General features: G+C 36.9%; 1 protein-coding gene across 2 annotated transcripts in view; it reads right to left on the minus strand.

Moving 5' to 3' along the window:
- Positions 1-236: 236 nt before the first annotated feature.
- The window catches only part of LOC139950402 (uncharacterized), a 133,762-nt gene continuing 119,499 nt past the window's right edge, over positions 237-14,499 (minus strand). For both annotated transcript variants that reach the window (XM_071949049.1, XM_071949047.1), the window contains 9 exons: positions 13,454-13,582; positions 12,969-13,097; positions 12,281-12,409; positions 11,489-11,617; positions 10,794-10,922; positions 8,525-8,653; positions 7,624-7,881; positions 6,902-7,030; positions 237-6,518 (listed from right to left, as the gene is read on the minus strand). In XM_071949049.1, the coding sequence (XP_071805150.1) occupies positions 6,457-6,518; positions 6,902-7,030; positions 7,624-7,881; positions 8,525-8,653; positions 10,794-10,922; positions 11,489-11,617; positions 12,281-12,409; positions 12,969-13,097; positions 13,454-13,582 (1,223 nt within the window). In that variant the 3' untranslated portion in view covers positions 237-6,456. The remainder of the gene's footprint in view (positions 6,519-6,901; positions 7,031-7,623; positions 7,882-8,524; positions 8,654-10,793; positions 10,923-11,488; positions 11,618-12,280; positions 12,410-12,968; positions 13,098-13,453; positions 13,583-14,499) is intronic.

Below are 14,499 nucleotides of genomic sequence, written 5' to 3' on the forward strand. Positions count from 1 at the left end.
GTAACGTGGCGGGGGGGGGGGGGGGGAGGGTTGCTTGAAGTGCGTTCTTTTGTGTAATGCTATGAGCTGAACGCCCTTTTTAAAAACAAAGGAAAAGGTGGTGGCGCAAACAATTTGACTTGCATTTTAGTTAGCAGTCATGTATTTTTAATAATAGTTTATAACAATAATATATAGACCTAGATTCACTTAAGAAATATGACAACAGACGTCTGACACAATTACAAAGAGAACAGTTCAATTTTGTCGCGTTGAATTTATTTACATTTCTGTCATTTACCTATAGTATACAAAACAGTGATTTATTAGAACCAGCATTAAAGTGGAGAGCTGTCAATTTACTGTAGAATTTATACTCAAATTATTCATGTTTCTGCAAACGAGTTAAATTAGAAAGGAAAAACCATTATGGGCAAAAAGGGGGTAATTGGTTGAAGGATGTCCCTTTTCGGTTAAACCCGACGACTGTTTAGTTTTCGGATTAAACCCGATAACTATTTCATATATAGCTGCTGGTGACACCTTGGCCCAATTTCATAGAGTTGTTTAAGCGGACAATATTGCTTAAGAATGTTCTGCTTAGCACAAATGAGCAGGATACCGGTTACAAATTGAATATGTGACAAAGCAGTTTGGCTGATAACCTCATTCTGGTAAGCATAATTTTGTTGTGCTTAGCTACATTGTGTGCTTAAGCAGCTCTTTGAAATTATTGTATTCTTAACTGAAAAGAAGATGAGCATATTAAAACTGCTTAGCAGTATTTGTCGCTTAGCAGCTTTGTAACATTGTATACTACAACACAAGTATATCCGTGGCTTAAACATTAGAAATAGGTTCAATAAATAACGGTAACTGAGACATGTAGTTACGGCCACAGCAAATTTAACACTGTGTTTGGGAAAGAAAATATTTTAGACTTATCGTAAATAACCGATACATCGGTAATTCGGGTTAAAATCATTTGGTCTTAAGATTAAATAAAGATGCTTACCAACCAAAGGGTTTTTGTAGTTACATAACAGTAATTTGCATAGAAAGATTATAATATAGTGGGGATTTTTTTTTTCATTTGCTGTTTTGCTCGATTATTTAACAAAATAGTTACAATTCTTTAAATACAAAAACAAAATCCTACAACATAATTATTGATGACAAACAAACATTCTACTGTTAGCACCCATATGTCAGTGTTACAAACACTGAGATAAACAAAAATAAAATAAACATATATACAATGTTTCTAAAAATTGATAATTATTATTATAAAAGCATAGCCATCATGCAAGCTGAGTCTTAACCATCGGAAGAAAATAAAGTCCCTTTTCAAAACCACGGCATCGGCTTAGGATTCGGCTCAGGCTAGCTTGGCCCCGCGGATGCTTTTCGTACGCGCTCAGGGCTTCAGACGGGAGGACGGGGCTTGAAGCCGAATCCAAAGCCGGGGTTTTCGAAAAGGGTCATAGAAATAATCACAGAACTACACTGATGGAGTGTCCGAAAACCGCCAATTCGGATACAGCCATCTTGTTTTTTTCATGCGTCATCAGTTGACGAATCCGTACGCACGAAAATCACATTGACACAACTGCATCAATTAATATGTTGTAAAACCAATATACCTCTATATTGCCAACGTCTTTGCCACTCAAGATTGGACAACTATGAGAAGCCATAAACGCAAAGCAAAAACGAAATTGTGTGTGTGTGTAAAAAAAAAATCAAATAAATTTATAAAACAGAAAGCTACCACCACAGAAGTTTAAAAGAAGAAGTTTACATTAAAGCATTAAGCTTTGAGTGACAAGACAGCCACAGTTCGAGTATGTAAATACACAAGACGTAATAAAATGGAAATATTCTGTAGAATACTCTTTCTCAGAATACTCTTTCTCAGAATACTCTTTCTCAGAATACTCTTTCTCAGAATACTCTTTCTCAGAATACTCGTTTGACATTCATAACCGTAGTGATTTCTGGACCTCAGGCTTATTTCATTAATAATAAAAAAGAACCTGAATCTATTAACTAATATACCTTACCATGTAGCAGCAAAAAAAAAAAAAAAAAAAAAAAAAATGGTCACATCCTTCCACAAAGATCAACAATGATAAACTTAACTCGAATGACTGAATTTCTATAGGCCCCTTTCTATGTCTCTTTACTTCCAACCAATCAGACGCCTTTATTTTGTTTTACCTGAAATGGGGGCGCTGTTCTGGCTAGTGATGTTATACGCAAGAGGTACATCAAATGCAAAAAGAATCTAGTATCTGTATCCATTGAAGAAACATAAACGAGCTGCTGACGTGAATACCTGAAATTAGAATCCTTTAAAAACCCAAATTCCAATACGCAAACACACATTGTACTAGAAGTATAAACAGATAAGGGTTTTGTTGTTGAAAGAATGGCAAACAGATATGCAGAATGCGAACATAGACTCAGAAAACAAAGGACTAAATAAACATGTATTGGGTCCCTGCTACCTTTGTCAAATCCACTCTGCACACTAACAAATCCAGTCTCAACATAGTGACAGTGAACGTACCATTTCATCCTTCTGCTATGATCCTTTAGGCCTTTTGGAAATGACGGCTTCGTCTTATGCTTGGGCACCAATCAGTAAGTTTGAAAAATAATGTACATTTTCGGTCTGGACTTCAAGCTGACGGACGGTGCCTGAGCCAATAGCCATGGTTTCGAAAATGCCCCCAGTCAGTAAAGCTTTGAACGGAAAGTCAATACGGCTGCACAACAAAAAGCTCCTCGATTTATACTAACATCATTAACAGCCATAAAACTGCATATTGTAAAAAAAATAAAAAAAGCCAGCTTAAACACAGTTACTTCTTACAGTTACCAACCACAAGCTCCGTGCACATGGAGCTCTGTCATAAACACATGAATAATAATGAGCTATAATTAATAAATACCCAAATAATTATTTAAAAAACTAAGGACACCGGACGCAGAAAGCAAAATTCGAACACCTCTAAAATAAAAAGTTATCACTCATTCTTTCAAACGCAGATTCCCTTTTCATTGTTCATGCCTGTTTTCGCTTTTGAGCAGGGCCCAATTTTATACAGCTGTTGAGCCCCCAAACTAGCTTAGCACAGTAAACTCTTGCTAAGCAGACATAGGTTACCAGCCAAGATACAATATAATGTACACTGTTCGAGACTGGTTTCCTGCTAGTCTCTTCACTAAGCAGAAATCATTGCTAAGCACCATTTCCTGCTAAACAGCTGTATGACATTTATACAGTCAGCCTCAGTCTGACCTAAAAGTTTCAAGCTCGTTTTGACTTCACTGAGTTTTCAAGCCATTGACAAGAACATTCCTGTGTGCAAAGGGTTCTGATCGCCACCAGTGAAAAGAGATTGAAGCCACCGTTTTGGCACTCCAATGATCACTAAGCAAGGACACCCCATAGTTATACCCAGTGCCCACTGAAATTTGAGTCTGGAGTGGCAACATGGCTGAAAGATGGCTTCATGGCATAGTGTCTATTGCATGCACCAAAGGCAGGGCGACCATCCAGTATTTCAGTGGGCTTGCTCACAATGCAAAATGTTTTTTAGGTCAAGCAATTAAGCACTGCATTGGTGCAATGAGCCACAGACAAACCAAGGAAAACTTACATTAGCACCCTCGTCATGCTGTAACATGTACTCAATGATTTCAAACACATCTAAGGGAGCAAAACACTAACCCAAAGAATGCAACTTATCTCTCAAAGAAAAACCGTAGAACTACCGCTTCATCTTTATACCCTGGTAAATTCCACAATATTAAAAAGACATTAAAGGCAGTGGACACTATTGGTAATTACTCAAAATAATTATTAGCATAAAACCTTACTTGGTAACGAGTAATGGGGAGAGGTTGATGGTATAAAACATTGTGAGAAACGGCTCCCTCTGAAGTGACGTAGTTTTGGAGAAAGAAGTAATTTTCCACGAATTTAATTTCGAGACCTCAAGTAGAACTTGAGGTCTCGAAATCAAGCATCTGAAAGCACACAACTTCGTGTGACAAGGGTGTGTTTTTCTTTCATAGTTATCTCGCAACTCCGACGACCGATCGAGCTCAAATTTTCACAGGTTTGTTATTTTATGCATATGTTGAGATATACCAAGTGAGAAGACTGGTCTTTGACAATTACCAATAGTGTACACTGTCTTTAAATGCATAAAATACATTGTTCATTTAAAACAAAAGTAGTTTCCCCCGAAACTTGAGATTTCAGTTCCGAACGTTAGGAGGGAAATAAAAGATACACATCACAGTTAATATGAAAATATCTTTCCCCTCCCGCACTCACATTTTTGTTATATAAATAATTGTTTTACCTAGCCCCGTCCCAGTACATAAAAAATAAATTCACCCTCGACTAAAGCTCTGTTACATTTTAACAAAAGGTAATACTGCAATGGTTTATTATTTTTGAGAATTTTTTTTTTTGAAATGATTGACAACTGTTCGTGGTCAAGCTTTGAATCAATTAGCCATTATTACCATGACTATGCAAATTACATTCGCGCATGTGTACAGACACTATTGATTGGCCAATGCGGTAGAGTTTTGCACTAGGCAGATGTACATAAGTCAAACCACCAGCAGACCCTTAAAAAAAAAGTGATGTTCCCTCATTTTGCTCACCAAGTAGAGTTTTGTGCACACCTGTGATAAGTAATTTACATAATTAACGAGAAAGGGTCCATCGCATTAAGTTTGACACTTTTGTAGTGAAAAGATTTTGTCTTCGAAACACTGGCAAGTATAGAATAAGGAAACATGATTTTTCTATCACAAGTACATGTTATTTATGAGGGTTTGTTATTTTATATATAAATATATAAAAACAGTTACAACCAAAATAAAAAAGAGAGGAAGATATACCAAAAGAAGAGATAAAGCTCCTCTGTTCGAGCACCAAATGCCATATTTATAATAAAATACATGTTTTTGTTTATAAAAAAAAAAGTCCTTAAACTTATAAAGGATTTTGCAAAAAATGCTGTTTTTGTTTTTACTATATACATATTTGAAGCTATAAATAGGCACGCCAAGTTTCTAGACTAAATGAAAAATTTAATTGTTTGTTAAAATTACTCAACAGTCCTAACGTATCTTTTATTATGCCGCACTAAATTTTACCTTCAATCTTATTTAATATACTTCCTTGGTTTTCAGCCCAAAACTTTACTCTCTTTCTCTCACAAAAATACTCTTAATATTAGTAAAAGCTTTGCGATTGTTTAAGTAATATGCAAATTAGCTATGGGCGGGTCATTCTGGGATGTTTTTGTTTTTATCAATCTTGTATCATACACTGAGATGAAAGTTAAACCGGAAAGAAAAAATATATATTTATTAACCGTTGGAAGGACTGGTACAACTTTAGTATCAACACTAATAAATTAATGCTATGTTATTTTCTATTTGGTTAGACGCATTCGATGTTACAGAATTAATCTTGTTTCTTCTTGGCAAAATCTTGATGGAAGTGTTTTTTTGTTTCGTGACAATTAAAGGCAGTGGACACTATTGGTAATTACTCAAAATAATTGTTAGCATAAAACATTACTAGGTAACGAGTAATGGGGAGAGGTTGATCGTAAAATACATTGTGAGAAACGGCTCCCTCTGAAGTAGTGTATTTTTCGAGAAAGAAGTGATTTTCAACGGTTTTGATTTCGAGACCTCAGATTTAGAATTTGAGATCTCGTAATCAAGCATTGGTAAGCATACAACTTCTTAAACAGAGTAGCCAGACTCAGGATCCAAAACTGGAACCCAAAACTGAGAACCCAAGACCAAGAACCTTAAGAGGAAACAGAACTGAGAACTCAACTTGAGGTCTCAAAACTGAGCACCTTATCTGAAAACCCTAATTGAGGACTAAAACCGATGCCTCAAAACTTAAGACCCAGACGCAGTCACAAAATGATGACCAATCCAGAACACTAAATTTAAGGTTCCAAAATCAAAGGCTAGTTTATGAGCAAACTTTGAATACCTCCTCCTCTGGGCACATCTCATGATTTTCTTAGTCCTCTTGTGACAAGAAATAGCCAGGATTTCAACATGCACCAAACCTACACAGTCTACTGCACCTTTAAAGATATATTTTTGTAAAACAAGAAAATATAATAATTTGAAATTCTCGGTTTATTTTTTATTTTTCCCCGACCATCGTGGGCAACAAGTTCCATGCAGCACACCAACCTGCAATATGCTTCATGTACAAACAAACGAAGAACTGCATTACGCAGTTTCGTATAAAAAAAACTTGTCCCACAAGTAGATGTTGGTGTTTAAGGCCTCGCTTCCTATTGCTGTAAAAACTTGCACACTCACTCACATACCTCCGCAAAACACTCCTATCACGGTGATACAATCTGGATGAATGAGACGTTTAATTTTGCCGGTAACATGCTGAGAAAGTTAAAAACGAGGACCCATGTCCCCTCGCCTGGCTGATGATGATGAAAAGTGTAATGGACCACCTGTTGTGAGAAAAGGAAAGAAAACATAAATATCATAGTTTGCTTATACCCTCACACCGACGTGTATAAAGCACTGTATGATTCCTGAGATTTGTAAAAAGAAATCCACAGGCAAATCAATTGGTTGGGAATTGGGATTCGAAGCCATGACCATTGCATTGCTAGAGCAGGTGTCTTACCACTAGTAAACAATTATTTAACATATTATACCAAAACAAATTGCCACAAAAAAATCTGGATTTAAAATGCTTATTTGATGAAAAGATGAGTCTTGAGCTGTCGATTGAAGATTGTGCAGAGAATAACATAGACGAAAGCTCTATGAAAATGGGGAAAGGATGTGACAAAGAAAGGGGAGGGATGTGCGAGGTATAAAAGTTGACCTTGTTCACAAGTGGGTCCAATCCACTGGTCTATACAATTACAGCTCCCTGTAGTTGGATCGCACGATGCTCCGTTGGTGCAGGAGCAGATGAACTGACAATTCGGTCCGTAACGGCCGTCTAGACATTCTGAAAACAAATTACAAAAAAAACAAATTTCAAAATCGGTCAAAGATACAACTGAAGCAATATCTCACCCAGCAAAAAAAAAGTGCCGATGTATTTTCAATAAACACCTCGACTTTTAAACCCCTTTTACTCAGTTTTATTCTCTCACATCTATTGGTGTTTCTACTTTAACAACTTTTGAACCAAAGATTGTATCAACATGGGGTTTATAACAGATGTTAATAGTTGTTAAACATGGGGTTTAACAACATTAAAGCATAGATTATGCTCTTTTCAAATGTAAAACAAAAAAAAAAACGAAAAAATTACCTGGGTTGACCAACCACTCATTTTGGTTGATCAAATGATGTGATAGGCTGTTGAAAAGAAACCTGAACTATGAGCACAAAAAGCATGAAAGCTTGCGAGCGCAAAAGCTTGCGAGGGCCAAGCCTGCTTATTAATTTAGCTTTGGTTTTAAAAGCCCTACTCTGCAATCCGGGGTGTTCCATATGGTTTCATATTTATGTTCTTACTAGTTTTATTTCAGTTTTTAGAAGGAAGAAAAAAAAAGGGGAAAAAAGGGTTGTGGTCTTAAAGTCACAAGTGGCTACCTTGTTCACAGTGTTGCCCGTTGAATCCTGGTGGGCATTCACATTTTCCTGTCTTGGCATTGCACATGGAGAGGTTAGCACAGTCACACACATCCAAGCAGTTAGCACCGTAGAAGCCCATGGGGCATGTCTGCTTGCACTCTGGCCCTGTCCGGCCAGCTGGACAGCGGCACTGACCGCTGACCGGGTCACACTCTGCGGATGGGTGGCACTCACATTGACGGCTGCAGTAAGACCCGTAGTAGCCAGGATCACAAACTGTGCGGGTTGGAGAGAAAACTAAAAATTGATTTTTGTTTTTCTTTTTTCAAAAGGGAACATAATACACACTGTCACCCTGAGGAAGGGTTACTACAATATTTTTGAATAGACAAGTGAGGTTTACATCCTGATGGAAGAATTAGCAAAAAAAACCATTAATTTTAAAAGTTGTTATTTGTAGAATGATTTGCAGCACTGATTATTCCTTTTACTTATTCCTTTAACCTATTTTTAAACAGCTGGTCGCAATAATTTTGTTGTACGAACTGTAGGGCCCACGAATAAACAGTTGTAAACTCAATTGGCTGAACGACATGAAAAGCTGTAGTCTTTCAAGAGACAACCGGGTTCCACATCGAGTGAACTGCTCGTTTAATTTTTAGAAAATTATTATTATTCTGGTATGTTTATTTTCTGCATTGGCAGCCAAGTTAAAAAAAATACAAATACCAGACGTAAACCACAAAATTAACAATAAAACATGCACAATTGTTTTTTTGTTTAAAAGGACTATGAAAAAAAAAAAAAAAAAAAAAAAAATCAAATTTTGCATTCTTCTCTAACACTAACCAATAAGATCATTGGAATGAAAGTGTAAAAGGGGGGTTGGGTTGGGGAAAGAAAAGAGAAGCTGACTGACCATATTCACAGCGTTGACCATAGAAGCCATCCTCACATTCGCAGCAACCAGTCATGCGATCACAGCGTCCATCATTCTCACATGCGCATTGGAGTTGGCAGTTTGGACCATACTGACTGGCTGGGCATTCTGTGAGGGGAGGAACAAGAGGATTTGTTTTAGATGTGGAATTTGCATCGGGATTAAAGAATATTAATATTTGGTTTTTACCCTCACATCAGACATGCAACATTCTAATTGCAAAACCGATCATACTTAAATTTTGCACAGTGTTTTTCAGTTTTCTATGGCACTGTTTTGAAAAGAAAAAGAGAAAATCAGCTGATCAGTTGAAAAGTTTCATGCCTGCTTACACTGATGTGTGTTAGCACTGTATCAGTACTTTCCAGAGTTCAGTCCCCAAAAATCACAGGCATAGTACGTAGGCCAACTTGGTAAGGGTATAACCAAACTAAGACTATTTTACTTCATTTTAAGTCAAAATCAGGTGAGCATTTTTATGTCATTTAGTTATATTCAGGTAGTTGTTTCTGTAGCAAACTTTGGTGTAGACCGAAAGTAAAGTAAAGTTAATGACAAATCTTGTTAAGTTAAACAAAAAGAAGCACTCGAATTGAATCTCTACCTGCTTCAGTCTAGATAAAAAAAAAAAATTAAAAAAACATTTTGTTTACCCCTCCTACCCAAAAAGAACCAAACTATATAAATATATTGAAACAAATAAAATATATAAAAATAAACCCAGCTGAATTTTAACCAACTCCAGTCTGGATCAGAAAAAGAAAATCCCAAACCCCACAACAACAACTAACAGCAAGATGTACATTTAAACAAAAACATAAACAATTCTGATTTTTTTTTCTAACAAATCCCATAAAGAAACTAAAACAACAATAACTATAAAATCAATCACCTCCCCCTTTAAAAACCGCAAATAAAAACATTTATGGGGGAAAAACATTACTTTACAAAAATATTCAAAGATTTTTTCCAGAAGAAATATCTAACCCATCCTGAGATCGAGTTAAAGCATGTTTTTTCACAATCTTTAGCCAACTGACATTGACAAAGTTACCACATTCACACTCAGTTAACTCCGGACAGAAAAACCTGTCACTTCAATCGCTAATTACCAAATCTACATCTAATCACTAACTACCCGAGGAAGTAGCTAATTGCTTAATACATTTCACTTAATAGTGACATATTTTATTCAATTTTCACAGCAAAAGAACTCCCCCCCCCAAACAAACAAAAAACCAAAAAACAAACCTAACAACTAAAAGAAAACAAACAAACAAAAGAATAAAATGTAAGAGAAACAAACTCAATAAAATAAAACTACAAAATAAATTTGTTAAGAAGAAATATCTAACACTAAGCCTTCCTGAAAACGAGTCATGACCTTTCCTTTCATGGATTTCATTTTATACACTCTCTGACCAATTGACAAAATAACATTGTTCACACTCAGTTAACTCCTGACAGTAAAACCCTGTCACTTCGGTCACTAATAACCAAATCTACATTAAATCACTAACTACCCCGAGGTAGTAGCTAATTATTTAATACATTTCACTTATCAATGTACCCCGCTTGTCAATAAACAAAATATCCACGGTGAAAATCAGTACCTTGAACCTAAAATCTCAAAACAAATTCAAAGTGGGTGAGTATTTGTATCAATTTACAATTCAGCTTCCAAAATTACAGTGGGCGATTCACTCTGATTGAAGCAATTATCCGCTAATTTGATTACTCCTGCTCACACGCAAAGGTTGAACGTTGAGGTGTTGTTAAGAGTCTGACTATCCGAGACATGTGTTTTGTAAATCATTAATATTTCCTAATTAATCTAATTTGATCTAATTACCACAAAGACCAAACAAATGATTGATGTTACAAGACCCTTAATTGATCCAATCAAATATAAAGAAGCTGAACTAATCGGTGTGTGCGTGCTTACGCAAACATATCAGACTATAAACAAAAGAAAGAGCCTGAAACAAACAGGCAAACAATTTGCATCTGTAGCTGGGAAACGCTAGTATTTCATCGTTTCATTTTAATTGAAATTCTTCAAACAGGGCCTTCCCTTGTACGCTATCTCTTTTTGAAGTACAATAAATACTACACACTGGTTTTTTTTGTGTATCTTTATATACACAGAAATTCTCTTGCCAATTTGGCAAATATGAGTTGTATTTCTATTGTGGAAAAATTGTTCCCTAGTTTCTTTCAAATAAATTTGTGTTGATTCCTTTCTTACCTTCTTGACATGTTGGTCCATGCCAGCCGAGACTACATGTGCAGAGTCCAGAGCTGGAGTTGAGTCGGCCGCCGTTATGGCAATCTTTGATCAAGGAGCAGTTGTGACCGTAGTGTCCAGCCTGGCAAACTGTACAACAAGAAACACAAATCTTAAAGACAGTGGACACTTTTGGTAATTGTCAAAGACCAGTCTTCTCACTTGGTGTATCTCAACATATGCATAAAATAACAAGGCTGTGAAAATTTAAGCTCAATCGGTGATCCAAGTTGCAAGATAATAATGACAGGGAAAAAACACCCTTGTCACACAAAGTTGTGTGCGTTTAAATGGTTGATTTCGAAACCTCAAATTCTAAATCTGAGGTCTCGAAATCAAATTCGTGGAAAATTATTTCTTTCTTGAAAACTACACTACTTCAGAGGGAGCCTTTTCTCACAATATTTTAAACCATCAGCCTCAGGTTTTCAAAATCTATGTTACTTCAGAGGGAGTCGTTTCCCACAATGTTTTATATTATCAACAGCTCTACAATGTTCGTTACCTAAGTCAGTTTTAAGTTAATGTTTGTTTTGAGTAATTACCAAACGTGTACCTTCCCTTTAATGATTGATGAACCTGAATCTCATGTGAGGCTGATCCTATAAGGGCACCACATTATGATACCTCAGCTAAACAATAAAGAATCTACTTACTCTTCTCACAGTGCTGCCCAGCGAAGCCGGGTGGACACTGACATTCTCCTGTGACGTGATTACAATCGGCCGAGTTGTCACAGTCGCAAGACTCTGAACAGAACTGACCATAGGTTGACTTGGGGCAAGCTATAAGCGAAAAAAAAAACAACAAAAAAACAAGGAAAACCTCAATGCAAGTTGAAATTGTTAATTTGATTTTGATGCCTTGGTTCAAAACAGAGTTGTAGTAGCCATATTTCAGGCAAACTAAACGATATCAAAACCGCCTCAATTTAATTACCTCTTCAAAAGATTGATTAATTGTTGTACTTTACGTTGTATCTTGAGAAGAGTAGGCCTACTCTTCAATGTCCATTGTGTTTCCTTTAATCCTCTGGATTAGTGCTACTTATGCGTGGGACAACATGCTTCCGAGCAACAGTAATCAAGTTTACTTTTGTTGTTCCTGACCCACATAAGTTGTTCCTTGTTGGTCTGTCCAGTTGTTTCCCTCAGTTGGTTTACTCCCCATGCCTGCGTGCTCCTCTTCAATTCATTCCTTTTTTTGCTCTTCTAGTTGCCCTCCTGTCATGTTCTGTTCTGTTTTTTTATTTTTTATTTTTTTATTTTTTATTGTGTGCTTTTTGCTTGAATAATTATTGTATTTGTTATTTTTTGATTGGTTCGTTGTGTTTAACTTTTGCTGTGCTTTTTGATGTACTTGCATTTGTTGAGGTCAAATAAATAATAATAATAATAATATCAATTCTATAAAATAAATTTTGAATTTAATTGATGTCGCGTTCTTACCTTGGTTACAGGTTGGTCCGACCCACCCTGGCAGGCATACGCACGTCCCATCGGTTGAGTTGCATGTTGCGCCGTTAAAACATGTGCACACCTGGTTACAGTTGGGTCCAAAATGACCAGGGTGACACTCTGTGACAAGTTAACAAAGGCGAGATGATAATAGCATACTAGAAGGGGTCAATGTCCATGAACATTTCATGAAAAACTAAACGATGGAATTCACAGAGCTGAAAATAAGTGATGCGGGTGAATAAGAAATGCAACACTTTATGTTCGGTTGTGAAGACTGTTGGGTCTAAGACGATCATGGTTCATAAAATGACATTGATATTGACGACAACACTAAAATGACAATGGCAAAAACACTGTCAATGACACCAACACTACATACATACATACTTAAGCATTTTCTATAAGGTTATTGCGCCTGGTTGATAAATTTGTGCAGAAGTTTTATCTTGAAACATCAAGAAGTTTGGCTTTTGAGCATCATTCTGTTTAGTGGCAGCAGCTAAACAGCGCCCACCGACAATTATTAACACCGACATTCACATAAACACTGTGCCAATGACAATGACAATGTCACCAAAACTAACAATGACCCTAACAGTGACACCAACACAAAACTAACACTAACACTGATAATGACAATGACATTGACACAGACAATGACAATAACAATAATTACCTTTCCTGCAGCTCTTTCCGCGGTGGCCAGGTTTACATGAACATTCTCCAGTCTCTGGATCACAGAGAGCATTCTCAACGCAGGTGCATTCCTCAACGCAGTTATCGCCCCACGAGCCTTCAGGACATGCTGAAAGACAAAAAGGAAACCACAAAATCTGTTACTTAAAGAGCAAAGTAACTTTCTTTATAATTGTGCCTTAAAAAAATAGGTTTTGTTACTGTTTTCTCAGCAAGTAGACATGGTATTCAACTGAAACTTTCACATGTAACTTCTATTGTATCAGTATATACTTGGTGGCAGTGATCTCAACATTTCAACTGGCTTGCTCTAGGAGACCAGATCTTTAGAGACTTTCATCTTTGTGCCCCCCCCCCCCAACAAAAATCGGCATTTTGTTGACAAAAAGACCAATCGATGACCCCACCTTTAAGTGGCTCCTTGCAGGTTTCAGAAAAAAAAATTAAAACGAAAGGGAAACTTACGCAAGCTGCACTCTTTACCGCTGAAACCTGATGGACAAGTGCATTCTCCTGTGATGTGATTACACGGGTTACCCTCTCCGCATGAACACTCCTCGGCGCATCCTTCACCGTAGTAATCAGTAAAACAAGCTGAGATGTGGGGAAATAAAAGAGGGTCATTGAGAGTCAAAGAGTGTCAAATAAAGGCATCTGAGGGTAAATTTTGAATTTTGTGGGTGAGCGAATGAGTAATAACAAATTTGTTTGATCAAATGATCAGATCAACTAACCATTTTTGTCATCAATAAATCTGAAAAGGAGGTGACAGCTAGGTAATCTTCAAGAAATATGACAGGTTTCTTCCAAAGTACACTGTAGGTCTTGAAACTTTGCATGGTGAGAGAGTATAAACGTAGTTTTAATCAAATGATTTACATCTAACAATAGACGCCCAGCCTCCCGCTGCACTGGTCACATGAGTGCACCCGCTGCACTGGTCACGTGAGTGCAGCGCGCCTTATCAAACCAATGCATCCAAGCAATGACTGGGTATAAATAGCGTTGTTGCAACAATTCCAATTGTTCAGGCTTTTGGTAATGCCGCTGAGTGTTCATAATCGGCCTACCACCGGCACATTTCCCATGCTTTAATAAATCCGATGAAACAAAACAATGGATTGTATTGTACTTTGTGTTTTTGTCAGTCATCAGGGTGAAACTGTTTTTCATGTGTATGAGCGCAGCAAAGGAGCATGAAAAAGGTGAGGTTTGTGGCAGCATGTGTAAACCTCTTTTGAGTAGTGTTGGTTTCGAGTAGAACCGGTGGTTGACAACTCCCGGTTCTTTTCAGAACCAGCACTTCTCAAAAAGATTCACACACACTGCCACAAACCTCACTTACTTAGGTTTCTTACTGACACAGCTGCAATTTGTTTTGCTTTGTTTCAAGCTCTAAAAGAGCACAGATTTGATACTGTGGGTAAAGTTTACATGGTTGGTCACTTTCCTTTATTTCACCCAACATTCAATACAAAGATATAAACAGAATCATTGTTCTCTTTCTAGAT

The sequence above is a fragment of the Asterias amurensis genome, chromosome 18 (assembly GCF_032118995.1).
Source record: "Asterias amurensis chromosome 18, ASM3211899v1".
NCBI classification, from domain to species: domain Eukaryota; kingdom Metazoa; phylum Echinodermata; class Asteroidea; order Forcipulatida; family Asteriidae; genus Asterias; species Asterias amurensis.